This window comes from Tamandua tetradactyla, chromosome 1 (genome assembly GCF_023851605.1).
Source record: "Tamandua tetradactyla isolate mTamTet1 chromosome 1, mTamTet1.pri, whole genome shotgun sequence".
Taxonomy (NCBI): domain Eukaryota; kingdom Metazoa; phylum Chordata; class Mammalia; order Pilosa; family Myrmecophagidae; genus Tamandua; species Tamandua tetradactyla.
Genome location: NC_135327.1, coordinates 188489991 through 188507910, shown reverse-complemented (window position 1 = coordinate 188507910; position 17920 = coordinate 188489991). Strand labels below are relative to the sequence as shown.

Sequence of the window (17920 nt, the reverse complement as noted above, 5' to 3'; positions counted from 1 at the left end):
AGACAGTGTAGATGAAATGGACAACTTCCTAGGAAGGCATGAACAACCACTATTGAGTCGAGAAGAAATAAACAACCTCAACAAACAAATCACAAGTAAAGAAATTGAATTTGTCATTAAGAAGCTCCCAAAAAAGAAAAGTCCAGGACCAGTTGGCTTCACATGTGAATTCTACTAAACATTCAACAAACAGTTGGTACCAATACTGCTCATACTCTTCAAAAAAAATTGCAGAGGAGGGGAGGCTGTCTAACTCATTCTATGAAGCCAACATCACCCTCATACCAAAGCCAGACAAAGACAGTACAAGAAAAGAAAATTACAGACCAATCTCTCTAATGAATATAGATGCAAAATTCTCTGACAGAATTCTGGCAAATTGAATCCAACAGAATTATACAATTATGAAAGAAGTATACACCATGACCAAATAGTATTCATCCCAGCTATGCAAGGATGGTTCAACATAAGAAAATCAATTAATGTAATACACCATATCAACAAATCAAAGGAGGAAAACCACATAATCATCCTGATGATGCAGAAAAAACATTTGACAAAATTCAACATTCTTTCTTGTTGAAAGTACTTCAAAGGATAGGAATAGAAGGAAACTTCCTCAATATGACAAAGGGAATATATGAAAAACCCACAGCTAACATCATCCTCAATTGGGAAAAACTGAAAACTTTCCCCCTAAGATCAGGAACCATACAAGGATGTCCACTATCACCATTGTTATTCAGCATTGTGCTGGAAGCTCTAGCCAGAGCAATTAGACAAGACAAAGAAATTCAAGGCGTCACAATTGGAAAGGAAGAAGTAAAAATCTCACTGTTTGCAGATGATATGATACTATATGTTGAAAACCCTGAAAAATACACAGCAAAACTACTAGAGCTAATAAATGAGTAAAGCAAAGTGGCAGGTTACAAGATCAACACTCAAAAATCTGAAGTGTTTCTATACACTAGTAATGAAAATCAGAGGGGGAAATCAAGAAAAATAATTCCATTTACAATTACAGCCAAAAGAATCAAATATTTAGAAATAAATTTAACTAAGGATACAAAAGACCTATACAAAGGAAACTACAAGAGATTGCTAAAAGAAATCACAGAAGACCTAAATAAATGGCAGGGCATACCATGTTCATGGATTGGAAGACTAAATATAGTTAAGATGTTAATTCTACCTAAATTGATGTACAGATTCAGTACAATGCCAATTAAATCCCCCAAAACTCACTTTGCCGAATTAGAAAACCAATAAAAAAATTTATCTGGAAAGGCAGGGTGCCTTGAATAGCTAAAAGTATCCTGAGAAAGAAAAATGAAATCGGAGGTCTCACACTACCTGACTTTATGGTGTATTATGAAGCTACAGTGGTCAAAACAGCATTCTACTGGCATAAAGATAGATATACTGACCAATGGAATTGAATAGAGTGTTCAGGTATAGACCCTCTCATCTATGGACAGTTTATCTTTGATAAGGCAGTGAAGCCAACTCACCTGGGACAGAACCATCTCTTCAATAAATGGTGCCTAGAGAACTGGATATCCAAATGCAAAAGAATGAAAGAAGAGCCTTATGTCATACCCTATACAAAAATTATCTCAAAGTGGGCAAGGACCTAAACATTGAATCTAAGACCATAAAACTTTTAGAAGAAAATGTAGGAAAATATCTTATAAATCTCTTTATAATTGGAGGCAGTTTTCTAGATCTTACCCCAAAGCATAAGCATTGAAGAAATAAATAAATAAATGGGAACTCCTCACAATTAAACATTTTTGTGCATCAAAGAACTTTGTCAAGAAGGTAAAAAGACAGCCTACACAAAGGGAGACAGTATTTGGAAATGATATATCAAATAAAGGTCTAGTATCCAGAATATATAAAGAAATTGTTCAACTCCACAACAAAAAGACAACCCAATTACAAAATGGGTAAAAGACATGAACAGATACTTCTCAGAGGAGGAAATACAAATGGCCAAAAGGTACATGAAAAGATGCTCAACTTTGCTTGCTATTAGGGAAATGCATATCAAAACCACGATGAGATATCATCTCACATCCACCAGAATGGCCATTATCAATAAAACAGAAAATGACAAGTACTGGAGAGAATGTGGAAAAAGAGGCATACTTATCCACTTGTTGGTAGGAATGTAAAATGGTACGACTACTGTGGAAGGCAGTTTGGCAGTTCCTCAGGAAGCTAAGTATAGAATTACCATATAATCCAGCAATACCATTGCTAGGTATCTACTCAGAGGACATGAGGGCAAGGACACAAATGGACATTTGCACACCAATGTGTATAGCAGCATTATTTACAATTGCCAAGAGATGGAAACAGCCCAAATGTCCATCAACAGATGAGTAGCTAAACAAGTTGTGGTATATACATATGGTGGAATATTATGTAGTGGTAAGGCAGAAGAAAGTGATGAAGTATTTAACAACATGGATGAACTGTGAGGACATTATACTGAGTGAGATTGGCCAGAAACAAAAGGACAAATGCTGTATAGTCTCACTGATATGAACTCACATTAATGAATGAACTTAGAAAATTTCAGCTAAGAACAGAGACTGTCAGGAGATAGAAATAGGGTAAGATATTGGGTAGTTGGAGCTGAAGGAATACAGATTGTGCAACACGACTGATTGTAAAAATTCAGAAATGCATAGCACAATACTACCTAACTGTAATACAATTATGTTAGCACATTGAATGAAGCTGAAAGTGAGAATGATAGAGGGAGGAGGGCTGGGAGCACATATGAAATCAGAAAGAAATACAGATGATGAAGACTGTATTTATACCATATAGAGATGGTATAATCTAGGAATGCCTAGAGTATAAAATGATAGTAATGAAAAGTACAAATTAAAATTTTTTTTGCATGAGGAAGAACAAAGGAATGTCAGTATTGCAGGCTGTTGAAAATAGATGGTAAATCATATTTTTAAATTTATGTTTAAAGACTAAAGCAAAAAATGTTTGTTTAGAACAGAATTTCTTATTTGACTAGTGTGTTTCCTAATATAACTTATGTTTACAGTTTAATTGAATACCATAAGTACATGGAACTTTGAGTAGAGCATGAGATTTTGTAGGTTTATCCAGAGTGATGCCCCATAAATTTCAGAGCAATTTGAACAGTGAATAAAAAAGCATTTGCAAAATCCCCATGGGGGAATGGCAAGAAAGCAGGAAAATTCAACTTCCCCATGTGGAGAAGTCCTGATATTCTCAAAAGCAGTAAAATTCAACTTCCCCATGTGGAGAACTCCTGATATTCTCAAAAGCAGTGGGAACAACCAAAGCCATAGGCTGAAGGCCTCAGTCTTGGGGTTTGTTCATATGAAACTTATCCCTGCAAAGGATAGGCTAAGCCTACTTAAAATTAGGCCTAAGAGTCACCCCAAGAGAACCTCTTTTGTTGCTTAGATGTGGCCTCTCTCTCTCAGCCAACACGACAAGCAAACTCACTGCCCTCCATCTCTCTATGTGGGACATGACTCCCAGGGGTGTAAACCTCCCTGGCAACCTGGGACAGAAATCCTAGAATGAGCTGAGACTCAACATCAAGGAAATGCGTACACCTTCTTGACCAAAAGGAGGAAGAGAGAAATGAAGCAACGTAAAGTGTCAATGGCTTCTTGACCAAAAGGAGGAAGAGAGAAATGAGATTTCAAACAGAGTTGAGAGGTTATCCTGGAGGTTATTCTTACGTGTTATATAGATATCACTCTTTTTATTTAAGGTACATTGGCAAGGCTGGAGGGAAGTGCCTGAAAATGTAGAGCTGTGTTCCAGTAGGCATGTTTCTTGAAGATGATGGTATAATGATAATTAGCTCTCTTAGTTTAACTGTGTGATTGTGAAAACCTTGTGTCTGATGCTCTTTTTTTAATCTATGGTTTGGACAGATGAGTAAAGCATATGGATTAAAAATAAATAAATAATAGGGGGAACAAATGCTAAAATAAATTTAATAGATTGAAATGCCAGTGATCAATAAAAGGTAGTGATAAGGCATATAGAAAAAAATAGGGGAAACAAAGGCTAAAATATATTGGGTAAATGGAAATACTAGCACTCAATGAGAGGGAGGGGTAAGGGGTTTGGTACTATGAGTTTTTCCTTTTTTTCCTTGAAGATGATTGTATAATGATAATAGCTTTCACAATGTGACTGTGTGATTGTGAGAACCTCATGTCTGATGCTCTTTTTATCTACAGGATATACAGATGAGTATTAATAGTACATAGTAGATTGAAATGCCAGTGATCAATGAAAGGGAGTGATAGGGCATATAGAAAAAAAAAATAGGGGAAACAAAGGCTAAAATATACTGGGTAAATGGAAACACTAGCAATCAGTGAGAGAGAGGGGTAAGGGGTATGGTACTATGAGTTTTTCCCTTTTTTCTTTTTATTTCTTTTTCTGAATTGATGCAAATGTTCTAAGAAATGATCATGGTGATGAATATACAACTATGTGATGATATTGTGAGTTATTGTTTATATACCAAGAATGGAATGATTATATAGTAAGAATGTTCGTGTTTGTATGTTGTTATGTTTAATAAAAGAAATTTAAAAATTAAAACAAAAAATATATAGTTTACGTAGATAGGGTAAGGTGAGCTTTTTGAAATGAGTTCCAAAAAGCTCATGTTGTATGTTGTTATGTTTAATAAAAGAAATTTAAAAATTAAAACCGAAAAAAGATAGTTTACGTAGATGGGGTAAGGTGAGCTTTTTGAAATGAGTTCCAAAAAATATATAGAAGTAAGAAAATTGTCATATTATTAGAAAGATCCACATATGAAGTTGCCATGATCTTCATATTTCAGACGTGTTTTGACTTCCTATTTCTGGAAATAAGTCAATAGGACTTTGCTTTTAAAGTTCTCTTGACTTTGCAAACAAACTCTATAAGATCATTTGTTCTTTCAAATCGGTTGTAATTTCTGTGAGGGTACAATAATGGAAAGTTTTGTATGTATTTAAATAGTAATATGCAAAAGAACGTGTCTTTCTGTCAGGGTCTTTGAACTGGGAGTTTTAAACCAATAGCCTTTAATCCTTATAATATATATCTAACAAGATAAATATTGCTATATTTTGACATTTGAAAATATTTGACATTTTGACAGTTTGAATTAGTTGAATATGTAGAGTTCTTGTAAGTCATACTATATTGAAACAAAGTAAAAATAGGATATTCATTTGGTCTCCAGCAAGTCTTAATGTTTTCTTTCTCTTTTTGAGTACATTAGCTCTCTCTTTCATGTTTCATCAAATTTATAATCACAGATTTAAAATTTAACAAGTAGTTTTAATTATGTGACTTACTTGGAATTCTTTCTTTCAGTTTTTTGCCTGAATTCATCAATGGAGATTTTGATTCTATTAGGCCTGAAGTCAGAGAGTACTACGGTATTAAGGTAAATCATAAGCACTTATATATTCGAAACCTTTGCCATAGGATTCTCTTTCTTGCTTTTGTTCTGGTTTTCTTGGTGTCTAGCCAAGTCTCAGTCTCAAGACTGAGAAACTAATTGGTTATTTTTTATAGTTTTTTTTTTTCCACAGGAATTGTAATACATGTTCAAAATAGACATTTAGAAAATGGCAATGGAAAAACACAGTCTTAAAAATTCTATAACTATCAGATAAGCATTAATCAATCTTCTTTCTAATCATATATATATATGTATATATATATATATTGTTGTTGTTGTTTGTTTTGTTTTTTTGCATCAGCAGGCACTGGGAATTGAATTCAGGTCTCTGGCATGGTAGGCCAGAACTTGGCCACTGCACCACCATCTCCCACCCCATCATATATATATATTTTAAATGAGTTTATACTTAATAGTACATTTCTTCCTCCTTTATTAGTTATTATATATTTTTTCATAGCTAGTTTTTAATTCTGTTTAACAATGTTGTATATTTTACCTAATCAATTCTCAATTTCTGTACATTTAAGGTGGTTTTTTTTTGCATTTGCAAACATTTTCTGAATAAAACTATTCATTACAACTTCAAATAATAATCTGCAGCTTATTAGGTGTTCATTTTGTTACCGTTGCTATATATATCTCAGAAATCTTTGACACTTAAGAACATATAAATGATCTAATTGGAAATGATAGAAGTCTCACAGGAGTGTATTAGAGGAATTAATATTCAAGTTGGCAATGGCTTTAGAGGACAATACAGAGTTTTTAAAACAAGAATTATAACATCAGCTATTCTTTCAGCCGCAACCCCATCATCTATGTTATTCTAAACCAGTACCAGGAAATTATATTTTAACACTGAAATCACAAAATTTAAAACTCTTTACAATGCTTTGGGAAAGATTATATAAATTCAAAGGGAAGAAAGATGTCTTTAAAAGTAAGGATGGAAAGATGGAAAAATAAACCCCACAATTCCAGGTGAAGAAACAAAGCTACCATGGTTATAAAGTTTAAACTGTTACAATATGAAAATTCTGGAGCTGGTAGTGAATGTAGTTCTATGTACGTCCCATCTGCCCACCCGTTGATCACATTTCCATCAGCAAATGATAAGTATTCCCAAGTTAGTGGTTTATATTCAAGCTCAATTACTTTAACATTGGTATGTTTCTACTCATTCCCCACCATTTCACTTCTTGTTAACTCCATACCTCAACCTTGTTGGGAGGGAAAGACCTCAGCCTTGCTTCCAAGGCAGAGTTTTACAAATGCACAGATATTCATCAAAATTTCAGGAGCCTAAGAAACAGGAGGCGAGGCAGGGACAAGCAAACTCAGAAACAAATTGGAGATCTGACCACCTATGACTTATGTCCTCCTTGCCATAATGTTCCTGGCTTGCCCAAGTTGGAAATACCAATCCAATAACCCTGGTTGGGGAATAGCAGGTCAAGGATAAAGGGAAGCCAGCTTTTTTATTTCTGGATATAATGAAATGGGGATCGGTAATATTTGGTAAATATCCCTGACATTTTGATGAACTTTTCCTGCATAACAAAATCTAATTTATATAATATTGTAAGATTTAGTTGAATCTATTAATCCTTAAATTACATAATTCTAAATGGGGGGGTATATAGTACAATCCAGTTTTTTTTCCATGAACTCTGTGAGTTTGTTCCTAGAGAGTACAGCTTAATGTACCTTGTATTGCACATGCTAAGTGTTTAGGTGCAAATTTTTGTAATGACAACAAGTTAGTGCAATATTAATTACAATTCATATAAGCTATTATCTCAGATTTAGGCAGTCTATAAAATGCTCTTTTACAAATAAAAGGAGATTATTGCCACTTTCAAGTACACTATTTTTCACCCCCAGCTGGTATGGGTTTTCAATGAAGCTAATACTGAAGATCTAGTGAAGATAATAAAATAAAAAGGAAATGTAAAATGCTAAAGGCTTTATAAAATCATTAAGTGGACTGTGTAGCTAATGTTTAATCGTATTGAAAAAGGGTTGAAAATTTTGTTTCAAGAGAAGTGTTTTTAACTCAGGAAAAATCCCGAATTACATAACTGTGCAGAATTTTAAATTGGTTTGCCTGTTTAATTTTTTAGAATATTAAATATATAATGTGTTTGATTTTTAGAATGTTTTATTCAAATTTTGTCACTGAGATATAATACCAGTGACAGATTGTTCTATGCAACAAATTGTTCTAAAACATAGCAATTTAAAAACAGAAGCAATTCTTATCTCCCACAGTTTCTCAGGATAAAGAATATGGGAATAAATGAATGAGGTGTTGGTGGCTCTGGGTCTTCTGTGAGGTTCTTATCAAGCTGGAGCTTCAGTCTCAAGGCCCAATGGGGTCTTGAGCGTTCTCCTCCAAGGTTACTCATATGGTTGTTGAGAGTCTCAGTTCTTGCTGATTATTATTTGGAGGTGTCAGTTCCTCCCCACGTGTGCCTTTCTCAAAGTTGCCCTCAGCCTGGCTTCTTGCTTCCCAGGGAAAGGAGAAAGAAATAGAAAGAGGAAAAAATGCATGTATGAGAGCCAAGCCAAGACAGAAGTGGCAGTCTTTTTTGTGGCCTGATCTTAGTTGTGATATACCGTAAGTTCTGCTAAATAGGTGCACACTACACGAGGATGTAAACACAAACATTAGCAGAGGTCATTGGGAGCCATCTTGGAGACTGCCTACTGCTGAAGTTTTAGTAATCTCAATGCTTTCTTCATACTTAATAATATATAAGAAGGAAACATAGCTACTAGCAATTTCTGTCTTTTTAAAATATATATCTTCAGATAAATACAGTTCATCTCAAGTATACAGTCAGTGGCTCATAATATCATCACATAGTTGTGTATTCATCACCATGATCATTTTTAGAACATTTACATCACCCCAGAAAAAGAAATAAAAAGAAAAAAGAAAAAAATTCACACATTCCATACCCCTTCTCCCTCCTTCTCATTGACCACTAGTATTTTCAATCTACCCAATTTTTTTTTACCCCTTACCTCCCCAATTATTTATTTACTCTGATTAAGTCATCATATTCATAACCTACCAAAAATCTGATCACTAGTCTGTGTCTGTAACCCCTAGTTATTTTTTGCTTTGAGTTTTAGATGAGTAAGGAGCAAGCTCTGGTCCATTACTTAATTCCGTGTGGTCTAAAATACTAGTGGTCAATGAGAAGGAGGGAGACTCCCCCATTATTTACTCTGATTAAGTCATCATGTTCATAACCTACCAAAAATCTGATCACTAGTCTGTGTCTGTAACCCCTAGTTATTTATTGCTTTGAGTTTTAGATGAGTAGGGAGCAAGCTCTGGTCCATTACTTAATTCCATGTGGTCTATAGGTTAAGAAGAAAGATAAACAATTTTTACCTGCAGTTAATTAACATGTAGTTCACAAACTGTATTTTAGGGACATCATGAGCTATTACTGAAGGTCATGAAATTCCAAGTGAAGTAGAGCAAGACTTGTAGCTATAGGAATGTATTTTTCCATGGCAACAGCTGGATCTAACCTATTTCAATATTAAAAATATAGTTGCAACAAAAATTAATTATATAAATTGATAGTCCAACTATAAGTAATCTACTTCCCTGATATGCTTGGGTGTGCAATCCTTAAATTACTTCTGTCCTCAGAGATAATAGCTGTAAAATCTGTTTGCATCCCCTTTTACCTGTTTGTCTCAGTTCTTCCCTGCTCACTGATATCAACCCGGAATGATGAATGTCTTACAGATTTTCCTCCTTGACACTTTCTTTTCTAATTTTCTTTTTCTGGATCAGACAGTGCTTCCTTCATTCAAGGCTAAAAGTCACCTATGCCAATCTTCTGAATTGTTCCATTGATCTTGCTCACACAAGTTTCAGTTTCCTAAGGACTTTTGAAGAAACAAAAATATCTCATGTAACTAGTGGCAGTATTTAGTTAATGCTCTAAAAAAAAACACAGAATAATAAGTTTTTTTGGTAAAGGTAGGTGTATAGGATGGGTAATGAAAAATAAAACAATATTATTCAGTCTAATTTCTGTCTTTAAGATGGGCAGCCTGGAACCCAGAAAGCTCAAGTGACTTGAACAAAATTGTATAGCTAAATATCTATGTTTTCTCAAAAGTCAATTTTGTTAAAACTAGGACTCACTGCAACTGCTTCTCAACAGATTAACATCTTTGACCTATGGGCTAGACAGTTGTTCCTTGCAGAGGATATTTAGCATCCCTGACACTTAATGCTAGTATCATCATCAGTGTGATAGCCACTCTACTTTCTTTTTTCCAAGATACCAGAAAACCTAACTTGCGATTCTGTGGCAGCAAAGTGGGGGTGAGATGCAAACTCTTGGGCCAGACTGAGCATGATCAAAGCCTACAAATTTGGAAAAATTATAAAACTACCTAAAATCTATATATAGTAGACAGTATTGAGCCAAGATACAACACTGAAGAAGTAAAAGGATTTGGTAATAAAAAATTAGCAAAGGTATAGGGAGCTTTTAAGTGCAAGAATATCTATCTTCCTTTGCATTACTGTGGGCATTTTGGCATTCTAGAAAGTGCTGCAATTAATTAAGTTATGTCTTAGACAGAATGTTGAAATATGGCTGTGATATGGAAATATATTGATATGGAAATACAGATACAGATTTGGAAATTTTTCCGGATCAATTCTCCTTTTAAGGACTTCAACAGATTGGATGAAACTCATCTCTCGTTGCTGAAGGCAATATTCTCAGTTGATTATAGATGTAATCAGCCATAGATGTAATCAATTTACTAGTTACTTAAATCCACAAAGTATCCTCACAGTAACAGTCAGGCCAGTGTGCCTGAGCAACAGCTGGACACCATAACCTGGACAAGCTGACACATGAAATTAATCATCACAACGGCTAAAGAAATTTAAGCACGAAGTGATTATCTAGCTCAAGGTTATATAACTAGTCAGTTGTTGAAGTGGAATTTAAACTCAAGCAACCTGGCCCCAGAATCCATGTTGTTTTCTAATCACTATGCCATAATCCTCTTGCTTAATTGCAGGGAGTTTTTCAAAGCAAAGAGAGAATCAGGCCCACAAACTGAAGAAGTTCTTGGCCTCTTTTCTCTATGTGAATGTTCCATTTTCTATTTCTACTTGTTTTTAAGTAATTGAGCAACAAATCCCACCCAGACTGCTTCAATATTTTAACTCCTGTTTCTTCCCCTTGCTTCTTTCTGTAGAGGCTTAGTAGAAAGCCTTAGTGGAACCTACTTCCTAAGTGTATTTTATAGTGGTTGTAAAGGGAGGATACCCAGGTAGAAAGTGGGTCTGGATGCATACAGGAATGTTGTAAAATGGAAGCTAATTCAGGCATCCCAGTTGTGAAAAATAAAAAGGCTCTAATTGTGTCTGGGGTCCCTAAGACGTCTCTCAGCATCAATAATTCATTAGAGGATCCTTAGGACTTAGCATAAAGTTGTACTCATGACTCGGATATCAGTGTAGGATACTGCTTATCACTCAGGTTCCCAAACACCAGCTAAAGGCAGGCCTTTTAATGGGTAGAAGTCTCAGTCCTGCTATGTTATGTATATGTTGTTCTAAAAAGACATTTGACTTCCATTAACAGAAATGGTGACTTTCTTGTTTTAAACATTATAGTTTTCATTCAATGCCATATTGAAAGGAGAGCTTATTTTACAACACACAGGGCATTAAAGATTACTCTAGATGAGAATGTCTCTATGTCTGGGTGAAAGGAGAATTGCTACAAGGTTAAAAATCATCTCTTCTTTACTTTTACACAATTTAGGCAACCAAAAAAGAGAATGCCAGATTATATTAGTCAAGTTGAGTTCTAAGGGGTTTAATCATGTGACATTCTTGCTGAAGAAATCATTACCTGTAGCCTGTCATTTGATGATGAACATAATCAATCATGTTAATTTGATGATTCAAAAGTAGAAATGTGTGTAGAATGCTAGTGAATAAAATTGAAGGAACAATCTATTATATACTTAAAGTATACATTGTATACTTAATACAATGATAAAAATGGGAAATGGTTATTTTGTGCTTATCTCTGTAAGTGCTTCATCTGTGGATCCTGGGACATTCCTCTTAGTACATTTGAGAGTAATTTTGTGTTGGTTTTAGATCTGTATCTTTGATCATTCAGAGTAATATGTCATTTTGCTGTACTCCCTGCTCTTCCCTTAATCTGGCAGGGAGTTTCTAATTACAGAGTTCCAGTCAGTTCATTTTAATGAATGATTAAAAGAACATCATCTTTTAAAAATTTGCCTAAATATCCTGCATATTCTCATCCTCCCCAAACATTTTTAAGTGATATCTTCTCTTGCATGCATATAAGAAGAAAAGCAAGTTCAGCTTGCTAGGGGAAAAATTTAATCATTTGATGTTTACAAAAATTATATCAATATAGTAAGACGAAGGGATAATAAATCATACTTCGTATTTTCAGCGCCAACTTGAAAGATGATCTTCCAGTTGGTAAGAAGGTAAGAAAAGATGATCTTACCTTCTTTTCTTTAGCCTATTGATTTCATTCATACTGTCCTTTAGTCACTTAGCCACTTAGTCCTCAAATAACTTCCCATCCCTGCTTCACACTCTTAACTTTCCCTCTCCTTTCTCTCCATCAGAAGTTGTCTTTCACATGAGAATACTGATTTCCATTTGATGTTAAGACACAAGTAAATCACTTAATTCACAGAAAGAAATTCATTTTTTGTTGCTCATGTTTTAAAAGAAAGAAACTCTCATACGCTGATAGTGGAAATACACATTTACAATTTTCCTGGAAAACATTCTTGCAACATACATTAAAGTTCTTAAAAAAGTTCTTATTTTCCCATCAATTTCATTTCTAGAATTCTATTCTATTATTTCCTATTATTTCTATTAATAAAATAATCAGAAATAAATAGATTTTTGCCATGAGTTGTAAGTCATAATAGTATCCTAATAGCAAAAGAAAAAGTGACCCACGTCATAAATATAATGATATAATGAGTTGGGAAAGCAGGAAAAAGGGAGAGAGGGATAGTTAAGCATTCATTGCCCATTTTTGGATGGCTGCAGGAGTCAGGAGAATTGATAAGCCTTTGACTATCATGAAAGCATCATGAAGTCAGTCAGGGGCCTTGTCTACTTAAGAGCTAAAAGACTTTCAGGTGTTTAAAGCTTGAGTAAACAAGCTAAACTGAGGTTTAGTATAAAGTGTGAAGATATTTTTTGCTAAACCCACCAAAAAAATATCAAAAAAAACAAACCACAGTTTAAGCAGGTTTGGATACAAAGCATGGTAGGTTAGGAGTGTGACTTCAGATCATCACACACAGATTTCTGAGTGAATTTAGGCAAGTTTAATCTCTCCCAGCTTATCTTAAACTGGGATGACTATAACAATCTTTTAGTGTTATGGGGATTTAAGGACATAAGTCAAGTAAAATGATTAATGTCTCTTAAAATGCAGAGTATGCTAAAATGATAGTTCTTATCATGAATGATATTAATAATTTAGTGAGGAAAATATATCAAAATATCATTTTGATTATCTGATTTTTCAAATAATTAGTTTATATGTTTTAAAATCTTCAATTATTGAAAAAATATTCTTAAATTTAATTAACTACATAGCCTGTATATTTAATTATGCTAGGTGAGAGGCTATATTTAGGTTGCTCAAAATTTACCTAGTTTGGTGTGCATTTTACCTAGGAGGAAATAGCACCTGGTAATCTCAGTCCATAAAGTTACATAGAGGAATCAGAGCACTATGAAATCTTTCAGAATAATTTGTACAAGGACTTTTTGTGTTGGGTTTATGGACAGGCACTAAATTATTTAAACAAAAATGAATAATCTGATAGCAAGTTTCTCCAGACTAACTCCTTGTCTCTTGTTTTATGAGACTGTAATTCTCTGAATATATGTATGAAATGAAAATTGATGTGTTGTTGTTATTTTTTTCTAAGTATTTCTTTCCAATTAAAGCGTTTTAGAGGAGTCAGCATAATATAACCTAATAGGTTTATGTGTATTAAAAATAAAAACTCATTAACCTCTATTAGTTAAATTATTGTTAAGCAGTAAAATAAGTAATTGAGAATGACAGTCTAAGGACTTCTTCACTGGTATTTGGAAATTAGGTTGATTATTGATACCCATTGCCTTATAATTTATTTTAGTTGTCATTAAGCACTAACACTGGCTCTTTTTGTGCTACTGGTGAGCTTAGAATGTTTTTTACATTTTTAAATGGTTGAAAAAAATTAAAAGAATACTTCATGACAAATGACAAGTGTATGATATTCAAATTTTAGTTTTATTGGAACATAGCCATTCCTGTTCACTCATTCTTGTCTTTGCTTTCATTGCTACTAAAGCAGAGTTGCTGGTTGGATCAGAAGCAATATGGCCTGCAAACTGTGGATACAAGGCAGCTCTACTCTGACACCTTGTGTTGAGAAATGACTGACATCTCAACACATCATTATGTTGAAGAGTAGAAGGATCTTCCAGTAATTCATGTATATATTCCAGCAATTCTTTTGCTCTCACTGTCTCAAGTGTCATATAAGGCTCATCTCTAAACCATTTGCAGTAGGGAGGTGGATGAGCTACATTGATTTTCTTTAAGTAGTCATTGCACCTCTGAAACTGGGTCTCAAATTGTCTGAGAAAGAGGAGTAAATTCAGCAAGACAAACTGAGTAGAAATATCTAGAACTTTTATCTTATGTTTTATATAAGTCAAACAACAACTGGTATTGTCCATATTTTACATAGGATAAGGATCATAGAAGCTGGGCCATTATAAAATGGAGGTTTGACGTTGGAGGGTTTGGGAATTTCTGTGTGAGTAGAGTATAATTTGAGGTGGGGTAAGTTGTTTTGAATTTGCATTTTACACAGCAAACAGCTATAGCATGAATAGCACAACAGTCACTTAATCTCCTTTTTTACTGTGCCATGGTAGTGGTGGTAGTTCATAGAGATTGTAGGGGCTACAAGAGGTCCCAGCTACCTCTTGGTATTGTTCTTGCTTTGAGCAGTGATTTTATATAGTCAGCAACTACTGCATTCTCATTTCACTCATTCCCAATTAATTTCAGCCCTTATTGTAATTTTTAAATTTTTATTCCATTTACTTATGAACTCAATAATTCATATTAGCTAACTTGTTTGACGCTCCAGTGATTATTATCATTAAGGTTCTAATGGTTTATATTTATTTAAGATCTTATATCTCATTGCTATATATATATATATATATATCTTTCTCATATTGTCATCCTTTAAGTTACCTTTACTGATACTTTTTGTTCCCTCCTCCAGACCTCCCTCTCCTGTCTTTTATTTTCAGCTGGCAGAACTCCCTTTAGTATTTCTTGTAGGGCCAGTCTCTTGGTGATAGATTCTCTCAGTATTTGTTAGTCTGTGAAAATTTTAATCTCTCCCTCAGTTTTGAAGGACAGGTTGGCTGGGTGCAAAAGTCTTGGCTAAAAGTCTTTCTCTTTCAGCACGCTTAAATCTATCACACTACTGCCTTCTTACCTCCATAGTGCCATTTGAGTAGCCCAAACTCAATCTTAAGTTGTTTCCCTTGTATGTAGCAGATTGTTTTTCTCTTACTGTTTTCAGGATTTTCTGCTTCTCTTCAACATTTGACAGACTGATTAGTAAGTGTCTTGGGGAAGGCCTATTTGAATTTATGCAGTTTCAAGTTCATTGAACTTCTTTGATTTGCATACTTATGTCCTTTATAAGGGTTGGGAAGCTTTCCCCCATATATCCTCAACTAATCTTCCTAGTCCTTTACTCTTTTCTTCTTCGGGAACATTAATAATTCTTTTTTTTTTTCAATGTTAGATAGTCTTTTTTTTAAATTGACAACCAAAATGACATGCAAACATGAAGATTCTTAACATAAAAACATTCCATATTCCATACATGATGTACAACCAATGGCTCATGATATCATCATATAGTAATACATTTATCACCATAATCATTTTTTTAGAACACTTACATCACTCCAGGAAAAGAAATAAAAAGAAAGAAGAAAAAACTCATACATACCATAACCCTTACCCCTCCCTCTTATTGACCACTAGTATTTCCATCTACCTAATATATTTTAACCTTTGCTCCCCCTATGTTTTTCTATACCCCTTACCAAATCCCTTTCATTGATCACTAGTATTTCAGTCTACTCAACTTTTTTTAACATTTGTTCCCCCTATTATTTGTTTATTTTTAATCCATATTTTTTACTTATCTGTCCATACCATAAATAAAAGGAGCATCAGACACACAGTTTTCACAATCACGCAGTCACATTGTGAAAGCTATATCATCATGAATTCATCTTCAAGAAACATGGCTACTGCTAGAGTATATAATGGTAGTGACCAAATGTGCAAATTTAAAAATGTTTCTGCATGAGGAAGAACAAAGGAATGTTAATAATGCAGGGTGTTGAAAATGGATGGTAATTAATATTTTAAAACCTTAACATATGTGTGAGAGCAAAAAATGTTTATTTGGTGCAAAATTTATATCTTGACTAGTGCATTTCCTAATATAACTTATGTGGACAGCTTAATCAAACACCATAGTATTTGGAACCTTGCGTAGGGCATGAGATTTTGTAGGTTTGTCCAGAGTGATGCCCAGATAAACCCCAGAGTGATTTGAACAGTAAATAGGGAAGTATTTGCAGAGTCCCTTGGGGGGATGGTGAGAAAGGGGGAAAATTCAACTTCCCCAAGTAGAGAATTCTTGATATTCTCACAGGCAGTGGAGATAGCCAAAGCAATAGGCCGAGCCTCCAATCTTAGGGTTTGTTCAAATGAAACTTAACCCCTCAAAGGATAGGCTAAGCCTACTTAAAATTAGACCTAAGAGTCACCCCCAAGAGAACCTCTTCTGTTGCTCAGATGAGGCCTCTCTCTCTCAGCCGACATAGCAAGTAAACTCACTGCCCTCTCCCTCTCTACATGGGAAATGACTCCCAGGAGTGTGAACCTTCTTGGCAACGTGGGACAGAAATCCTAGAATGAGCTGGAATTCAGCATCAAGGGATTGAGAAAATCTTCTCGACCAAAAGGGGCAAGAGCGAAATGAGACAAAATAAAGTTGTCAGTGACTGAGATTACAAACAGAGTCGAAAGGTTATCCTGGAGGTTAGTCTTACACATTAAATAGGTATTTTTTTACAGTTTAGTTAAGCTGTAATAGAGAGGCTGGAGGGAACTGCCTGAAAATATGGAGCTGTGTTCTAGTGGCTATGTTTCTGGAAAATAATTGTATGATGATGTGGCTGTTGCAGTGTGACTGTGTGGTTGTGAGAGCCTTGTGTCTGATGCTCTTTTTATCTATGGTATAGACAGATGAGTAAAGCATATGGATTAAAAATAAATAAATAGTAGGGGGAACAAATGTTAAAATAAATTTAATAGATTGAAATGCTGGTGATCGGTGAAGGGAAGGGGTAAGGGGTATGGTATATATGAATTTTTTTCTGTTTTCTTTTTATTGCTTTTTCTGAATTGATGCTGATGTTCTAAGAAATGATCACAATGATGAATGTACAACTATGTGATGATAGTGTGAATTATTGATTATATAACAAGAATGGAATGATCATATGATAAGAATGTTTGTGTTTGTATGTGGTTATGTATCATAAATAAAACATAAATTAATTAAAAAACAAACAAACAACAAACAAAAAAACAGAACATGGCTACTGGAACACAGCTCTACAGTTTCAGGCCTCTAGCCTCTCTAATACACCTTAAACTAAAAAGGGGATATCTATATAATGCATAAGAATAACCTCCAGGATAACCTCTCAACTCTGTTTGAAATCTCTCAGCCACTGACACTTTATTTTGTCTTATTTCTCTCTTCCCCCTTTCAGTTGAAAAAGTTTTTTCAATCCCTTAATGCTGAGTCCCAGCTCATTCTAGGATTTCTGTCCCATGTTGCCAGGGAGGTTTACTCCCCTGGGAGTCATGTCCCTCATAAAGAAGGGGGAGGGTACTGAGTTTGTGTGCAGTGTTGGCTGAGAGAGAGATAGGCTATATCTGAGCAACAAAAGAGGTTCTCTGGAATGACTTTTAGGCCTAATTTTAAGTAGGCTTAGCCTATGTTTTGTGGGGAGAAGTTTCTTATGAACAAGCCACAAGATTGAGGACTTGGCCAATTCATTTGGCTGTCTCCACTACTTGCAAGAGTATCAGGAGTTCTCCACATGAGGAAGTTGAATTTTCCCCCTTTCTCACCATTTCCCCAAGGGGACTTTGCAAATACCTCCTTATTCACTGTTCAAATCACTCTGGGATTTTTCAGGACATCACACTAGACAAACCTATAAATTCTCAT

The 17920-nt window shown here is 34.6% G+C and overlaps 1 protein-coding gene across 5 annotated transcripts in view; it reads left to right on the top strand.

Annotated features, from left to right (window-relative positions):
• Window positions 1–17920, top strand: part of TPK1 (thiamin pyrophosphokinase 1) — a 323853-nt gene that overhangs the window by 134880 nt on the left and 171053 nt on the right. For all 5 annotated transcript variants that reach the window (XM_077148616.1, XM_077148604.1, XM_077148613.1 and 2 more), the window contains exon 5: window positions 5398–5470. In XM_077148616.1, coding sequence (XP_077004731.1) covers window positions 5398–5470 — 73 coding nt within the window. The remainder of the gene's footprint in view (window positions 1–5397; window positions 5471–17920) is intronic.